The sequence below is a fragment of the Lycium ferocissimum genome, chromosome 11 (genome assembly GCF_029784015.1).
Source record: "Lycium ferocissimum isolate CSIRO_LF1 chromosome 11, AGI_CSIRO_Lferr_CH_V1, whole genome shotgun sequence".
Classification (NCBI taxonomy): domain Eukaryota; kingdom Viridiplantae; phylum Streptophyta; class Magnoliopsida; order Solanales; family Solanaceae; genus Lycium; species Lycium ferocissimum.
In genome coordinates this window covers 14,183,120-14,202,176 of record NC_081352.1, presented here as the reverse complement: position 1 = coordinate 14,202,176, position 19,057 = coordinate 14,183,120, and the positions used below count along the sequence as shown (strand labels likewise).

At 36.6% G+C, this 19,057-nt stretch overlaps 1 protein-coding gene across 7 annotated transcripts in view; it reads left to right on the top strand.

Annotated features, from left to right (window-relative positions):
* Positions 1-8,692: 8,692 nt before the first annotated feature.
* LOC132037422 (E3 ubiquitin-protein ligase At3g02290-like) overlaps positions 8,693-19,057 on the top strand; it is a 65,161-nt gene continuing 54,796 nt past the window's right edge. For 2 of the 7 annotated variants that reach the window (XR_009409880.1, XR_009409877.1), the window contains exons 1-2: positions 8,693-8,780; positions 17,853-17,962. Coding sequence is in view for 1 of the 7 variants with exons in the window: in XM_059427935.1 (XP_059283918.1) it covers positions 10,416-10,532; positions 11,343-11,754; positions 17,853-17,962 (639 nt within the window). In the remaining 6 variants the exon portion in view is untranslated. Of the gene's footprint in view, positions 8,781-9,128; positions 10,533-11,342; positions 11,755-17,852; positions 17,963-18,919; positions 18,934-19,057 lie in introns of those variants that run through there. The other 5 variants (XR_009409882.1, XR_009409879.1, XR_009409881.1 and 2 more) reach the window with 4 other exon arrangements.

Below are 19,057 nucleotides of genomic sequence, written 5' to 3'. Positions count from 1 at the left end.
TTATGTTTGTTGATGTGGATCTCATCTTATGATTTTGCTCAAAAGGCATGATTCCTATTTTATGATTCTATATATGTTTCCATAACTCTCTTACTTCTAAAAGTTAGAAGTTCATGATTCTTAAAAAACATCTTATGATACTTAAGATGAGATGTTTTCTATGATGAACATGATGATGATGATCTTAATTCTAGAAATTCCAAAGCTTATGATTTTAATGCTATTATGAGATTATTGAGCTTATTTCATGATTTTCTCAATTTTATTCATTATTGTTGATCTTATCTTATAATAATTGTTTCTCCAAGGTGGGATAAATGATGATGATTGATCCATAATATAATCGGAGGCTACCAACCTTACGTCACTCCGATATAGTTGTGGCTTTTGATTAGGCTCTCATGCATGCTTTATATATATGTATGTATTTCCTCACACCGCGCCGCTATAGTCTGCCGGCATGGCGCGTAGATGTGCACACACCTTCGGTGGGCATGTTATGATATCGCCCCAGACGCGGGCTAATGATGATAACACCGAGCCTTAATGGCCGGGCATGATACTATATATATGACACCGAGCCTTAATGGCCGGGCATGATACTATATATATGACACCGAGCCTTAATGGCCGGGCATGGTACTATATATATGTATAAAAATATTTTTTTTAAAAAGGCTAAGCATGCATGACACTGCCCTATGAGGCATCCAGATGTACAGGTTATCTCTTATATTCCATGTTACCTTTCATATCTATATTATGTTGTTATTCATGCCTTACATACTCAGTACATTATTTGTACCGCGTCAACCCCTCGGACGCTCGCGCTCATGCCCGCAGGTACGCAGGGAGACGGATCAGACCTGTAGGTGTTCTATCAGCGAATTCTCAGGAGCACTCCACTTACTTCGGAGCCGTAGTCTATTTGGTATTGTCCTTATGATCATTTGTATCCTATGTAGAGGCTCGTAGACGTGTGTGTACAGTTAGATGTTTTATAGCTCCACCGGTTCATATTGTTTTATAATATATTGGTGGCCTTGTCGGCCTTATTTTGATCTCTTGATACTTTAATGTTAGCCTTGACGGCTTTATGATATACGTTATGTTATGGCGACCTTGTCGATCCGCATATGAACCTATGTGTTGAATGATCGGATATTCCTGTGTTGGGCGTTTTTTGCGTGCAGGTGTTCTTTGAGTTATGGTTTATAATGTTCAAAGTAACGGATAAGTCAGGTGGTTCCCGGCCTACGGGTCGGAGCCCGTCATACTCCTGGTAGGGGTGTGACAACTAGCTCTCCCTCACACATCGGTGGTTGCACACCGGCTGCTTCGGCCCTCCACCTACTGGCAAACTCTCTATAGTTCTCTGTTGACTTTTGTTTGACCTTTTTGAGGTAGTAGCGGTTGGGCACTATTTCAACATTGAAGTGAAAACGCTCCATGAAGGATTCGGCCATGTCTTCCCAAGTGAGCCATTGGCGCATGTCTTGGTTTGCGAACCATTCAACGGCTTAGCCATTTAGACTAAGATTGAATAGTTGCATAATCAGAGGTTCATTCTTCTTAACCCTAATCAATTGGTCACAGTAGGAGCGGAGGTACGCCTTGGGATTCCTTGTCCCATTAAACATTTTGAATTTTGAATTTTGAATTTTGAGATTTTGAACCCTTCTGGCAGGTCCAATTCTGGGTGTATGCACAGGTCGTCATATCTTAGGCATGTAGCCTTTCTTGCAGACCTGTTGGATCTTTCCAACAACTCTTCCATCTCCTTTTCCATAGCTCTATCACGCTTATCCTGTTTGGCCCTCCAAGCTTTCTCCATTTCCTCGTAATGATCTAGCTCTTTATGCCTTGGGGAGGATTCATTTGGGATGTTGGGAGTGAAGAAGGATACTTGAGCAGGGCAGTGGTGGTTTGCCCAGTTGGCGGGGTTGGAACACGTACTTGGTTTGCCGGTTTGATGGACACCGGCTGGGGAACTTGGTAAGAAGGGACCGAGTAAGTGATCTATGAGATTTGGGTGTATGTTGTTGGTGGTGGAGTGCGGCAAGAAGTACCAACTTGATTCGGGTCAGTTGGATTTAATGGAGGTCAGATGGTTCCTGGTGGATATATAGGAAAGTGATGAGGTATTGAGGATCTTAGTGATGGGAAAGGAGGAGGAGGCCTTCTTTCTCAAGTTGGGGCACCTTTTCCAGCATTGGCTGCCTCATTCTAGCCACCTTCCTTGGAGGGCCGTGACAGCAGTCAGTAATTTCACGATCACATCTTCTTGAGACGATACTTCCTGTAGGTCTTGGGTATCTCCCTCATGGAGAACGAGCTCATTTCCACCATTATCAGGTGTACCAGTTATTTTCATTTTTCCTTTATCTGAGAGGGATGCTAATGCGGCTTTAGATCTCGTAAAGTATGCCAGCTTGCGGTACTACACTAATCGACCTCGTTTTATAAGATAAGTCTAACTCAACGGTAGACAAATTTAGTTACTTGGATATGAATAGAAAAGCAAGATATCACGTATCGGTATTTAGGAGCGCACGTAGCACATAAAGTCATATATTAAAGTTTGAATATTTTTTTATCCTTTGTTCTAAAGGTTCGGACGTTATGGGCCTTTTATGTTCGGGTAGATCTTAGTTCAATGGGATTTATGGTTAACTTACTTTGGCAAACCCTTTTCCTGTTACAAAACTTAACAAGTGGGGAGGGGGAATTATAATTTATATTATATAGTTGTCGAGTCTTACGTAGACTGTTTATGTATCCCACCAGGGGAAATCAGGCCCTATTGTAGTTCGTTTACAAAAGAAGGATATATATATTTTCTCTAAATATCCTTTGGGCTAACCCTAACTAAAGACATCCCAGACCAGGCTCGACTAGGGCTTCCCGCGTATCCCTCCATAGGGACGTCAGGTCAGCCTGAGTTCCTTACAATATTTATGGGGGAGGGGGTAACTTTTTACATGCAAAAGTGGGGTCACCTAATATCTGCCCAAAAATATAGCTCTGCGAGTTCTTTGTCCTTACGAACTCGCTCTCTCATCTTTCCCTTCTTCTCAGTGTTATGGCGGGAGGATGACCAAAATCTCTCCCGTACTGATCTTGTGCTCGAGCTCGAGCTTGAACACGTAACACTCTTTTATGTCATGTCCCATAGCTCCAGTATAGTACAAGCAAAAAATTTTCCTGTTAGGCCCTAATGGCGCGGGCTCGTGGACAGGCTCTACGGGTCTGACCTTCCTTAAGGTTGCCTGAGTTGAGAAGATGCAGGAGTACGATTTCTCGAAGAGCGTGAAATCATATCGCCAAATTTGGTTTCAGCCGTGACCCCTTCTACTGGGACAATAGGGTCATGGACTAGTAGGGTGTGTGGTCCCTACAAAGTCCTGATGATCCTATCATCGGTCAAGCTGGAAATTCTCTCTTTCTTAATCCCAGACACTCGTTCAAGGTATAACCCGCCTGATTGCGGTGAAATGGGCACTTTTTGTAGGCATACACCAACTCGGGTGGTGGCAACCTGGCCCTAGTGGTGCAAGACATTCCCGTGGCTATTATCCTCTCGAACACATCCTTACAGGTGACGGGTCGAGGGGCTACTTTGAATGTGGAAGAACATGCTTTGAAGGCTATGCCCCACCAAGCAGGTCCGGGAGGGTCTGCTCTCCCAAAATTCTCTGACGCCATAGTTGAGACCACAGGTACTAGCACGGGTGAGGGTGCGCCAAGTCGATCCTTCGTTGGTTGGGGCATAATAGTCAGATTCATCATTCATATCATTCTCTTCTTCTTAACACTCGGGAAACATCTCAAATGGTTCCTCTTCTTCCTCGGCCTCTATGTCGATAAGCTCCAATTCTTCTTCCTCCATATCTTGAGGCTCTTCTTCTTCCTCTTCTGGCTCTTCCTTCTCTACGGGTTCTTCCTCCTCAATGGGTTAGGAGGCTTTCTGTTGAGGCTCAGGCTCTTGTGGGTCTGATTCCATCACCCAGGGGTCTAACCTAGCCCCTTGGTCTTCGTTCACTCCTTCTGGAGTCCCTCCTCTAGGCGACACAGGCCTTGTCTCTAAGGGTATATAATTCAACACCAATTCTCTCACTTCTTCTAGGACATTCCCATAGTATTGCTCCTGGGGTGTGCCTTCTAGCGGATTCCCAACCATATCCAACAACATGTCTACCTCCTCGATTTTCTTTCCTATTTCCTGGAGATGCTTTTCCATTTGTAGCACCTTATCCCGCAGCATCTCAGCTGTCTCTCCTAAAGTCCACGCTTCCTACTCTCCTTGATTCGCCATTGTAAGTCAACCTTTAGTAGAGATAAATTGGGGTAAGTTTTACGTCTCATGGTTTTTCTTTTGGGTATGTAGTTTAGATCATCGGACCAATTGTACTCAAGCTTTAATATATGATAACACACATTGCAAGTAAGCATGTGAAGCACATAGCAAGCAATCATGTAATTTGCAAATATTTATACTACTCGTGTTCCTAAGGCCTTTTTGAGCTAAGACTTTCTTAACCGTTTGAAACATGCAAGTGCCATTTGTGTAGATGAACTATTGCCCCGAAAATCATCATTAGATAATACATAATAAAAATATCTTTCCCGAAGGGATTACAAAGATGATGAAGCCTGTCACGATCCGCTTTTACACTTGCGTATAAAAGCGTGCCACTAACTTGGTTCTTTGTTTGAACACAAAGTCGCCACCTAATTTTTACGGAATTAGGAAACCATTTTGAAAAAGGTATTTTACGAAAACCTGTATTTTGTACCAAAGAAAGGGTAAGGGTTCTGATGATCTCCCAAGGAAGGTATTAAGCATCTTGGGAAATCCGCAAATGCGGTTACCGGCAGATTTAAACATTTTTGGCTAAAGGAATGTAAGATATGAAAAATGTGAGCATTTTACAAGTAAAGCTAAAGAGATTGGACATAAAACATACTTTACCGAAAGTGATATAGTATGAAACGTAGGTAGATATACAAAATTAGCGTATATTAATACTTGGAAAAAAGAGCATTTCTTGACTTATCCAGGAAAACAAAAGAACTTTATGTAGAAAATAAAACTTATTTTAATCCCAATAAAAGGTTCTTAGTCCATATAAGCTCAAAGAGTAAAAATCACAAAATATGTGACGTTCATGAACAACATTAGATCAAACTAGCACTTTATTAAATCTAAGTTTAATTATTGTAAAAAATTCTGAAATTTCCCCCTTTTTTATGGACAAGACTTAACTGATTTTACCAAAGAAGATGTGGATCACTCATTTTTAAATTTTTACCTGGCGTTACTGAACAAAAAAACGTTATTGAATTGATTTTTTTTAAAGCCTAAAAGATGCGAATTTTCGAAAAGGAAAAAAAAACGTTAATTGTGAATTCTTCTCAATTTTGATAGTGATTTACTCTACGAGAGGATGCAACTAGCCAAACTAAAGCCGACAATTTTGGAAAAATTTATAAGGCAAATCGCGAGCATATGTTCAATCTCTGCTGGACTACTAGTCTAAGTAAAAATGTTAAGCACAAAAATACAAAGATATATAAAAAGAGTTAAGGGAATGGATCAAGCTTCCAGGACAATCTCTGCTACACATTCTCAGGCTTAGCCCGAGAGAGTCTAAAATGCCCTGTCCTAGGTTCTCTCGGACTTTCGCTCGAGATTTTTATTCCCTATCTGCTACTGCTGCATCTTTTGTTGGGGCTTGTCGAGACCCGAGTATTTCATTTCACTGCTGCTGCTGTTTATCCGAACTCGAAGATAATGCGGGATTATTATGTTGGGCCCGCATGACAGGCCCAACTCAAAATAAAGATGGCAGTCCGATAGACTCTGAGGGTGTAATCACATGCACAAAATATAAGAAAGGAATTAGTAATTTAACCATAAAAGTAATCAATCAATTGAGTGTTGTTAGTAAGTACTTTCTCATAAAATTGTTCAATAACTAATCATCAAGATGTAAAACCAAATTACCAAGCTCAAGCTCAAAAACTTGATGGCTCAAAATGCATCAAAGAGAAGGAAAACAGGAAAGATGTTCTGGAAAGCATATGAAATTCTTACATAAGTGAAGTAAGCTCACTGCATATGTTAAGCCTTGTAAACTTATTAGATGGGCAAAGAAGGCATATTAATGAAAAGGAGAATAAAGTCACTAGTAAAAAAAATTCATTCGAGCTACGAAGATAAACTTTTAATCAAAGAGAGCCCATTTATTCATTCTCAGTTTATTAGAAGAAACTAGCAATGCTAAACTAAGGAAGGAAGGAGATATGGTCAGTTAAAGATAAGGCAATGCAGAAGTAATTCCATCGAATATAAGCAAGAGTTGAGATAGAAAATTTGGGACTTTTCCTGGATACTAATCTTGACAAAACATAACCATTTGTTGATTCATTTAGATTCAGAAGCCAAGGCCCGAATTAATCTAAGGATGCAGTGAATGAGGCATACTGTTAAACAACAAGCGGACTTTAAATCAGGACTTTAGATTTAAACACACAAACAATGATACATTAGGACTCTTTAGCTAATTAAAACTTCGTCTTGGCTATTTAAAATACTTGATAAACAAAATGGAGTTGAGTAAAAAAAACTTAGTTCTTTAAGACCTGTTGTCCTCAACTTATTGTCAAAGCAAAAGAGAATATGAGCTTGAACTGGTAATTATTTGAACACTCGAGAACAAATAAATAAATTCTAAAGTTAAATCAGTTTTAGGCTTGCCAAAGGTCAAATCATCACACTATGAATTCTATTTAAAAGAGTAAAAAGAGAGTTTTTTATTTTATTTTTATTTTTTAACTAAGGTGAGAACTCAACAAGTGCAGAGATTTTAAGCAAGTAATGACTTTTGTAAACCTCGACCTCATAGCATGCTTTATATAAATTATCCTAAGGTTTAAAGGTCAGCTTATAAGTCTCGTACAACATAAAATACAAATGGCCATGCTCGAAACACATTAGGAGGATATATAATTGACTAATGTTAACTTTTACAGAAAACTTGATCATCTAAACACTTGGTAATAATCTTCTATATTTGAACACAACTCATTCGAAAAGACAAAGTGTTGAGTTAGAGAAAACGTCAAACTGAAACTGGTGAGACAAAATAAACTGCCATTAAACAACATTTCAAGTAGAAAAGATTTTCAAATGAATTTTCAAACCAGTCTATTAAATACAAAAAAAAGACTAAGAACTAAGCTAAACTATTTCGTGTTCAAATTAAGGACAAAAAGGATAATTTTAATATAAACTTATTAAGTTATTCGGTTTAATCATTAACTAAAACCTCAAAACTGGAAACCGAACCGCTAGTCCAATAAAAAAATGATTACAAAATCGTTTAAAAACTGATAACCGAATAACCCAATTCTTATAAACCAGTAGTATTTTTTTCGATTTGAATTATCGTTAAATCGATTTTTCCACACCCCTGGATCACATGCTCAACCAACTCGGTCACTGTTGCGGGTTAATAAGTACTACTTTGATATATAACAAAAAATAAAAAAGTTCCATAACATTTCACCCACAAAAAAGGAAAAGGTTAGAGAATGCTAAAGGAGTTTATACTAGTACAGGCAAACTTCTCTATAATGGCAACGTCTGTCCGAAAATTTCATGGTTGCTATAGTGAGGTGTTGTTATATATATATATACTGGCATTTCATGTTTAGATCTCATTTAGCAGTTATAAACAAAAGTACACCAAGAATTATTTTTCTGTACTTTTTATGTTACATATAAACGAAAACATACATGTTAATTTTAAAATCTCAACTGATTTTCATATCTCATTACTTGAAAATTGAAATTAATAATAAATCCAAAACTAGTTATACCATGCCGATAAATAATTAAAATCCAAGGAACATATGCATTTAATATTAATTGAGAATTTAATATTTCAAGTTTGACGTAAGAATTCTACAATTGTAGGTTGTTTCGTAAATTTCAGTCTCTTAATGATAATATAACGCTTGAATTGACGAAGAATTTGTCCAAACTTTCAGCAAAAGGGAATTCAATAGCTTTCCTTGAAGGTTGTCTAAGAGCTTAACAGTTGACTCTTCTATCTCACCCCCAAGTAACAGTTGACTCTTAATAACAATGGCTTTTTATTTTTACCATAATATATTTCTTACAAAATATTACTCCGCCTGTCCCAATTTATGTGATATAGTTTGATTGGACACGGAATTTAAGAAATAAATGAAGACTTTTGAATCTTGTGATCTAGAATAAGTCAAAGATATTTGTGTGGTTATAGATTATCTCGTTAAGCGTAAAAGATAAAGTTTAAACTTAAATTGTTGGCAAATAAAGAAATGCAAATTTTTTTTTGGGACAGACTAAAAAGAAAAGTGTATCATATAAATTGAGATAGAGGGAGTATTACCTAATATTTGAGTATGACTATTAAAGAGAGGAATTTTACAGAGAGTATCCGCTATAATAAATGCCACAGCTATTACAGGTAGAATGTTATTATAAAGAAGTAAAATATAATATGAAAAATCGATTCCGAAAAAAATCAGGTGAAATGCTGGTGTAACCGCAATTATACAGAAGTTTGACTTTGCTAATTAGTGTAGTAAGTATAATATATTTTGCGCGTATCAGTAGCTTTTACCGGCAAAAAATCCAATTAACATCGTCAGCAATCCAACATTTTTTGTTTTCTAGCCTAGTGTCTCTCTGGACTCAAATTGTCTCTCTCTTAGCTTCATAAGTGGAGGTACTTTTCCTTTAATCCTTCCTTAGTTAACTTTACTCATATTACTCTCTTATTTTCTCTTGTTGGAACCTTAATTCCTGAAAAAATATCCCTGACCTCAAATGGGTGTTGCCTAAATTGATTGATTAAAATTATAAAGTCATTATTTTCTGTTCTAAAATCAACTTTGTTGGTATATTTTAGTTTGTGATCTAAAATACTAATTACTGAATTCTTGGTTGCCTTTTTGCTTATTCAATTGCGATGATTTAATATAGACTACAGTAGTGTTGTATGAAAGAATCCATTTGGTTCTAACTAAATGCATTAGGAACACCAAAAAAAAAAAAAAAAAAAAAAAAAAAAAAAAAAAAAATCTAGTTTCTCAGAAAATTGAGAAGTCTCATTAGTATATTTAGAGATTTATACGTTTGTAAAGATTGTGGAGATGGACAAATTAAAGAATCTCCAATTTGTCTTAGTTATACTCTTCGATATTTGAATGGAATGATTCCAAATGGAATAAAATGTTAAGGAGGAATCATTATAGCTGTTTCCGACTAGTTTGTGAATGAGATTAGTTGTTGTTGCAAGCCATAACTAGTTTGCTAAATTACTCCAAAAGAAGCATTTTTTTCTTTGGTTTCCTGGATTTCTTGCCTTACCGACGACATGACCTTAGATAGGAAGATATGGAGATCTCAGATTAGTAGGTAGTTGAGCGATGTCTCGCTTTTCGCGGGATAGGCGTGGTGGTAGTCTAGAGCACCATGTCTGTCGTAATATTAGTCCTATTCATGTAGTTTATTGCCTTTTGATATTGTTATCATCTGTTGTTTATTTTTTTTGGTTATCGCACTATTTTGTTGTTTTCTGATGACAAGGGAACCCGCAGCCACTACCCTTCGGATGCGCACAGGGTAAACCCTGCTCCTGTGCAGTAGCTCGCAAACCACACAAAAGAGATAACCCGCACTAGGCAAGTCCTGTGCGACGAGCTTGACCCAGAAGGCAAATCCGCTGCTGTTGTAGGCAGAGAGTTTCGAACCTGAGACCTCAATTTTTGAAAGCTTTGTAATGCTTTCCTTATTAGTTGCCATGTTTTCTTCACTATTGTATTTCCTTATTCATAACTGCTTTGATTTGCTGCACTTGAGCTGAGGATCTTTCGGAAGCAGGCTCTCTACCTCCATGAGGTAGGAGTAAGGTCTGCGTACACTCTACCCTCCATATACCCCACCTGTGGGTGGGATTACACTGGGTATGTTGTTGTTGTTGTTTCCTGGATTGTACACACATGTTGTATTTAATCAGAAAGTTTCTTGAACTCCTGTATTTGGGACTCTGCGACATCCTTTCTTCTTCTTATAGTTCTGCAATTAGGAAGTATTGTGTGTTAAAGTAAATTGTTCATGTGTTTGTGTTCTAGTTCAAATAGCTCAGTTTTATTCAATGCCTTGATTACAAAGGGCATAATACTCATTTAAGGTTTCCTGAAGAGAGATGGTGCCCAATTGCCTTGCTTTTTCATCCGCGTGCCCAAAATTTGGTTGCCACATTTAGCTTCCACAGCCACACAATCATGACACTAAGGGAGTACTGACAATGATAATAAAAAAGATTTTCGAGCTATCAAAGTAGATCGGAGACGGTACCATGGGTGCATTTTGTTGCTGTTTGCGAGATGAATGGGAAGATTTGGCAAATCCCAACAGCTCAATGTATAGGAACTGTTTATGCCTTCGATCTATTGTTCAGAACTTCTTTCATATGGTATGCTTTCCTCACAGTGTTGTTGGCTAATCTCCTATAGTTGCCCGCTTTGCAAACGTAATCCAGCTACCTACTGGTTATTTCATTGCATGATAACTTTTCTAGTATTTACACATCCAAAAATATGAATACTTTTCCTCGATCATTATCTAGTCCAAGAGCTTCAGACTGAATTTTTGTGGAGCAGCTTTTAATTTGTTGAACTGAGAACATCAGTGGTGGCGGAAGAAACTGATATTTAGGTACTTTGAGTTTAGAATCAGACCTCATTTATTTCTTGAATATTTGTAAGTAGAAAGCAGCATATTTACAACTTAATAATTAGGTAAGTTTGTGATTACTTGATACATAGCTGTTCCTCTCCTAAATTGTGCCTAAAGATTACAGTTTTAGTTCCTCTTGTATGAACTCACTTGAGTCTTTGTGTCTGCTGAAGTAATTGCAATGAGAAGAGCAATTATATTAGCCTCTGGAAAAGGAAAGTCGGCTCTTACAGACAATATTTGAGGAAAAAAAAAAAAATCTTTCAGACAAGTAGATATTTCAAACACATGGGCAGGTCCGCGGGGCTCCATTGCATTGGAAAAAAGAGGAATTCTATATTGCTATCTTGCTATCTTTTAGCTTTTATCATCTGGACCTCATCTGCTTAATCTCTTCACATAAAATCTTTGGGTTTAATCATTAACAACTTGAAGTCAAGGCTTTTTCTGGATAGGTTTCTTACATAAATATATAATGATTCTATATAGAGTGCTTCTTTTGTCTTAATCAAAAATAGAGTGCTCCTTTTGTTTTTTGATCCTGCAGTATAAATCATTGTTTCATAGAGGACAACAAAATGCCATTTCTTCACCCACTCTGGGAACAACATCTCTTGATAACTCACTATGTGACATGTACCGCTCTCCTCCTAGACCATTGCCTTATGATGCCGATCCAAGATATTTCCGCTTGCAACGAGATGGACTAGTGTCAAGGCGGGAGAAAGGGTCAGGTCACTCGCACGAGGAAACTGAACCACTACGAAGAAGTGATATTGATGATGATTCTGAATATTTGAGTAGGGGAAAAAAATGGAATGAGTCTAAATGTGAAGAAGGATTGAAAGAAAATAATTGCAAATTTTCGGTGAAGATTTCAGCAGCTGAAACGACCACTGGATTTGCTAATATCTATTCCTCTTCAGAAGATGAAGATATCTGCCCGACATGTCTTGAAGGTAGAATTTCTGTCGAACCTCATTGAACTTCCTTAAAAAGTAGTATATGCATGCCCTCTGCCTAAAATCTCGTGAAAATTGTTTTTACATTTTTCCCTCATCTCTCCACTCTTGTATCACAAGATAAACTTTATTCCTCGCTGATGGACAATCAAAACTAAAATATACCAGTTACTGTCATTTTTTTTTTTTAAATTTTTTTTTTATATACATATATAATTTGGAGAAGAGTTACTATCATAATTTTGTCTGTCTAAAATCAACGACTTGATGCAATTTGTTTTGGGGCTTGTGAAAATTAATTATGCTTAACAAGGTACAGTTTCAGCTCACCGAGGACATGACCTTAGATAGGAGGTTGTGGAGGACTCAAATTAGGATAGAAGGCTAGGTGGCTTATCCTTCCACCATAGTAGTTGCGTTTTGCTCATTTGTTTATTGCCATTTGATTTACGCATTTGAGTGTCGCTTATATTTGTTGGGCCGTTGTACTTTGATTATCTTATTTATCTATAGTAGTTTATGCTCTTTTCTTTCCGGACTGTTCTACCATGACTTTCTCGCTTTTGTTATTCCTTGTTTTCATATTGTTTTCGATATGCTTGGCCCTATCTGACCTTTTGTCTTGTTTTCCTCTCTTTTCCTCTCTTGAGCCGAGGGTCTTTCGGAAACGGCTGCTCTACCTTTCAAGGTGGGGGTTAGGTCTGCGTACACTCTACCCTCCCCAGACCCCACATGGTGGGATTATACTGGGCTTGGTGTTGTTGTTGTTGTTGTTAACAAGCGAGAGTAGTATTGGGAGAAAACTGTTTTTAGGGTGTGTTTGGTACGAAGGAAAATGTTTTCCTAGCAAACATTTTCTTGGAAATAAGTGAATTTCTTACTTATTTTCTAGTGTTTTGTGTAACACCCCAAAAACTTTAAACTAATATTTGCTTTTTCAGTTGAAGATATCTTTATAGTAATGATAAATTTTACGTCGCACTTCCTAAATTTGAATTTTATTATATTTGGAAACTGCTTACTTTAAATTGTGATAATATTTATAAGGGAAAAGGGTCAAATATACCCTTCTGCTTTATTTTATTAGCCAACTTTATCCTCCGTTAGTGAAAGTGAACAAATATACCCCTGCCTAGAAACAAAGTTTACATATGTACCCCTATTTGGATGGAAAACCCCAAATCAAAGTAAATAATCCGATTTTAAAAAAATCACCCAATTCCTTCCACGACCGGACCCGCCCCGACCGAGCCCCGATTTCATCTTCTTCTCCAAGAAGAATGCTCAAAAAATTTGAGCCAATCTCCTTCAATTCTCAATCAAACGAGCTCAAATTTGAGATGCAACTTCCTCAAAATTCAGTGAACAAATCCCAACCACCAATTTCTTCAAACAAAACACTGAATCAACAATGAAAAAAATTTCGATCGCTTGATTTGAAGAAATTGGTGGTTCGCGCAATTTTTGCCACCTGATGGTTCACACGTTGTAAAAGTTCCATCAGGGAATTATGAACTACGATGTTCGTTTTTGTCTCAAAGAGGGTACTATCCTGATGCCCTTGATAAAGCTAATCAAGATAGTTTTTGCATTCACACTCCATTTGGAACAAGTCCAGATGATCATTTCTTTGGTGTTTTTGATGGCCATTGAGAGTATGGAGCTCAATGCTCGCAGTTTGCAAAAAAAGAAACTTTGTGAAAATTTGCTTAGGAATGGTAAATTTCATTTAGATGTTGTGGAAGCATGTCATGCGGCATTCTTGATGACCAATACGCAGTTGCACGCTGATTTTATAGATGATAGCATGAGCGGAACAACTACAATAACTATACTCGTATGAGGTATGACACTTTATGTTGATTTGAAAAAAAAAATTCATGTTTGAAGAAATTGGTGGTTGGGATTTGTTCACTGAATTTTGAGGAAGTTGCATCTCAAATTTGAGCTCGTTTGATTGAGAATTGAAGGAGATTGGCTCAAATTTTTTTAGCATTCTTTTTTTTTTGACAATGATATATATATATATATATATATATATATATATATATATATATATATATATATATATATATATATATATATTTTGAGCATTCTTCTTGGACAAGAAGATGAAATCAGGGCTCGGTCGGCGTCGTTGGGTCGTGGAAGGAATTGAGTAATTTTTTTTAAAATTGGATAATTTTAATTTTATTTGGGGTTTTCCATCCAAATAGGGATACATGTGTAAACTTTGTTGACGCAGGGGTATATTTGTTCACTTTCACTAACGGAGGATAAAATTGGCTAATAAAATAAATTAGAGGGGTATAATTCACCCTTTTCCATCTTTATAAGGAAGTGTCATGGGTTAGTTATGTAGAATACTCTTAGTATTATTCTCTTAGATTAATTATGAAATGGAATAGATATTTTAGTATTGTGGGCAGCCCACTTTCATGTTTATCCAAGGGGATATATATCACCTTCTGAGTCATATCCTTTCCTCCTCCTCTAATTTCGTTTCTTCTTGCTAAAGAGAACTCTAACCCTCTTCTCTTCTCATCAAATTCTCCTGCTAAATCAACCAGCTAGACTTGTTTTTGTTGAACCTCAAGTTAGTTCTCTCTTTTGTGGTAAGTCTACCAAACCTGTTGTCACACTGCACATATTTTAGTATTTTTAGCATAACTCCTTGGGTAAAACTCCCTTTTAAGTAACTCAAAGTGTTACGGAAAAATAACTTGTAACTCTACAATTTTTATGTTTGTACCAAAACATAGTTTTGCTGTTATTTACCTGAAAAAGGGGAGGTGCTGCCCAGATTTTCTGCTTTACAATCCTTCCATGTACTACTGTACAGTAGTTTCAGCATATCTTTTTGACACAAGCTCATGTTGGGGTGATTTGATACTCTTTAGAACCCCAAGACATAGACCTACAATTTTCGTCTAGTTTTGCCGTTTACCAATACAGGACAGCTGTGCTGTCCAGATTTTCTATTTTGAAAATCTAGTGTGATTTTCACCAATTAGGATCACGCTGGATACCTATTATGTTTCGTTTCAACATGTTGAAATCACTAAACTTAAATACGTATTTGATTGTGTATTTAAGGGAATTGTTTGAGGAAATTGGCAAATTTCTTTGGTCTATGGCATAGAAGATTCGAACTCCTGAAGTTGTGGTAGAACTTGTTATGTGCTAAAACGCCAAGGTTTGTGTATAAACTTGAACTTGTTTTTGAATATTTTGAAGTATCTTGAGATTTTGTTTCCTTTCTCTTCACTTTATATTTATTGTATTGGTTTTATCTCAAGTATTGCAAGATATTCGCTAACTCGCCCACTTATACAAATTGCTTGATCATTTTGCGTTCTTGTTCGGACTTTATCCTTGTTGCGGTAGTGACTTTGTCACCTATATTGGCATGCCTCTTGATTCAGATCTTTTGCCATCTTGATTTTGGTTTGTGGTTCATCGTAATTATGGAACTTAAATATTTTTCATTCAACACCACTCCAGGTTCATACTATACATGAATTTCAAACTTGCTAGTATCAAAAAAACAAGTAGTCTCCTCCTTTGTACATAAATCAAAATGTAGATTTAGTACATTACTAAGATTTGGGTTTGCACGCCCTAAAATAGCCAAACAAGTCAGTAAATTCAAGTTACAAATTTATAGCCGAATGATCCAACAAGCACCCAAATTATATATATATATATATATATATGTATATGTATGTATGTATATATGTATATGTATGTATGTATATATGTATAAGCTTGACATACAGATCATGTACAAGTCCCAGACTCTACAAAACATAGATGCATATGCAAATGTGATCTTCATAAAAGCTTTCAAAAAATCTACTTCAAATGGTCATCTTCAAATCTCTTCTTGTACATCACCTACGACACAAGACAACTATTGCTTAGCATAAAGCTTAGTTGTGCATAAACTTTGGGCTTGAAGCCATTAGATTCTCCAATTCCCTTCTAAGTTATAGGTAGCTCAAATGGGATATAAACATAATCAAGTAAACAAATATATCAAAAATATTGAATATCAATTCTTGAGGCATTTCCAAATATCAATATGAATATGTAAAGGCTCAAGTGTCAAGAAAGCTCATAAAATTATTTCAAGAGAGTTTGTCACATAACAAATTTCGCTCAATATGTATGTCATGCCTTCACAGCAAGCATAATCAAATATCAAGATGGACCGAAGCCCAAAATCAAGTAGGGTCAAAACACAATAATCAAGAGAATCAAGAACCATATTAGAAATGGCTTTCTAGTTCATGCTTAATATGGACAAGTTCCATAATTAAGATGAACCACATATCCAAAGTCAAGATGGCAAAAGATCCAAATGGCATGCCAATATAGGTGACAGAGTCACTAACCCAAGAATGATAGTCCCAACAAGAATGCAAAATGATCAAGCAATTAGTATAAGTGGGCGAGTTAGCGAATATCTTGCAATACTTGAGATAATACAAATATATAAAGTGAATAGAAAGGAAACAAAAGCAAAAGCTACTTAATATTCTAGCAAGTAAAAAGAGTTCAAGTTTATGCACAAACCTTGGCGTTTTAGCACATAACAAGTTCTACCACAACTTGAGGAGTTCGAATCTTCTATGCCACAGACCAAACAAATTTGCCAACTTCCTCAAACAATTTTCCTTAGCTTATACGAAGTATATATACCTTAAATACACAATCAAATACCTATTTAAGTTCAGTGATTTCAGCATGTTGAAATGAAACATGATAGGTATCCAAAGTGATCCTAATTGGTGAAAATCACATTAAATTTCAAAACAGAAAATCTGGACAGCACAATTGTCCTGTATTGTGACTCAGTTTTGAGGAGGTAAACGGCAAAACTAGATTTTGTGGTCTTCATGAAAATTGTAGGTATATCTTGGGGTTCTAAAAAGTTTTAAATCACCCCAACATGAGCTTCGGGCGAAAAGATATGTTCAAAATATTGTACAGTGGTACATGAAAGATTTGTAAAGCAGAAATCTAGGCAGCACCTGCCCTGTACTTCATCCCCCTTTTCAGGTAAATAACAACATAACTAGGTTTTGGTACAAACATTAAAGTTGTCGAGTTACAAGTTATCTTTCCATAACACTTGAGTCACTTAAAAAGGAGTTTTACCCAAGGAGATATGCTTAAAATGCTAAAACATCTGCAGTGTAAAAACGGGTTTGGTAGACTTTCCACAAAAGAGAAAAGTAACTTAAGGTTCAAAAAAAAAAAAAAAAAAAAAAAAAAAAAAACAAGTCTAGCTGGTTGATTTAGTAGGAGAACTTGATGAGAAGAGGGTTGGGGTTCTCTTTAGCAAGAAGAAGCGATTAGAGGAGGAGCAAAGGATCTGACCCAAACGTTGATATATATCACCTAGGATAAACATGAAAGTGGGCTGCCCAAAATACTAAAATATCTATTCCATTTCATAATAAATTTAAGAGAATAATTGTAAGAGTATTCTACAGGACTACCCCATGACATTTCCTTATAAATATTATCACAATTTAAAATAAGCAATTTTTAAATATCGTATAATTCAAGTTTAGGAAGTGCGAAGTAAATTTATCCTTACTATAAAGATATTGAAAATGCAAATATTAGTTTAAAAAGTTTGGGGTGTTCCAGTTTGGTACTTAAGCAAAAAAATATTATTTCAAGGGCATTTATATGTAATCTAGAAAATATTATGGGATGGGATGGGGAGTAGGAGTTAATTTGAGGTGATATGGTCAAGGGGTGGGGGCCATTGAGGAGTTGGAAGGAGACAATGAGCTTGGAAGGCCACTTAGGAACTTGTTTTGCCTACTTCCACTAGGGAAGTCATTTTCCTCATTTTAAGGAACTTTTTTTCTTTGAGAGAATATTTTGACCAACCAAACATGGGAAAATTGGAAAACATTTTTCAAAATTTATTTTTCCCCATACCAAACACACCCTTAGTGCCGTACATTTTTCCTTCTTCCTGGGTTTCATTGAATAGCTTTCGGGAACTATTTAGCAAAGTTTTGGAATCTCTTGAATTTCAATTTTCGTGACCTTGATGAGCCTCTCTCTTTCAGAATATACAGAAGAAGACCCAAAAATAATGACAAAATGTTTTCACCACTTTCACCTAGCTTGCATATATGAGTGGATGGAGAGAAGTGACTGCTGTCCAGTTTGTGGGAAGGTAAATTTGATATCCTTTACAATGTAGTGTCTACTGTCTATTGTTTTATGATTACTGCTTATCTATCCGCGTACTTGATTTTATGTTGCAGTTGAGCTTGTCCTTTACATGCTATCCTGCTATAAGCAATCCCCAGACGTTTTGAGGGAAAATCTTCATCTTTTGTTTTCTTTTCCGCCCCGTCTTAATACAATCTAGTGCTTTCGATATTTAATCAACATAATTAATAATCTGCTGTCATATAGTTTAAAGAAGCTGCAGAAAACCTCTTTATACTAACTTATACAAATTTATAGCATTGTACCCCGTCACAGTAATAAGAATATACTTGCAAGAATTTATTTGTTAAGAAGACTAAGTTACATACTCTTTAAGTAAAAAAGAAAAAGAGATATTATTACTTGGCTTTGTCTTTCTTTTGGTGAAAAAAGTGAGAACTAGAAGAGGGAACACAAGAGTAGCGAGTGTGAAGATTGCCTGCTCCAGTCAGGTTTACCGTTCTATTTTCATAGATTACCAAATTTGTTTTTACCGGCTATTGTGTTGTATGGTCAAAGATTCGCATTTGGTGCATAAATAGGCAAAGAGCGTGAGCTGACATTCTAATAGCTCAGACACCCTCTTCTTCTTACAGACAAGTGCGAGCGGAGCGCGGGGGTGGGGGTGGGGTTTGGGGGGGGGGGGGGGGGGGGGATGTTTCAGAGAAAACTGTCAAAACTTGCAGGAACAGTATTCTGCAAGTAGGCTGTTATATGCAATTCCAAGATTCCTACCATTTATAATAGATGTGTGTATAATGGACTTAGGGAAAGACATGTCTTTTGGGAAAACCGCCGGTGGGGTTAAAAAGGTCGATCGGCAAAAGATAGTAAGGGTTAATGTAGGTACCAAAATGTAGAGTGAGAGCTAGAGCAAAAATGAAAGCACTCTATATTAACACTTCCAGTGGATTTACAGTATTGCAGCAAAATAGTGGTGAAGAAGATGAGAAGCTGAAAAGCCTTGGCATTTGTACACTTCTGTTAAGTCTGAAGATCTCCTTGGAGAATACTAAGGAGTCACTATTAATTTTGACTAATAAAATAGTTCGGTAGA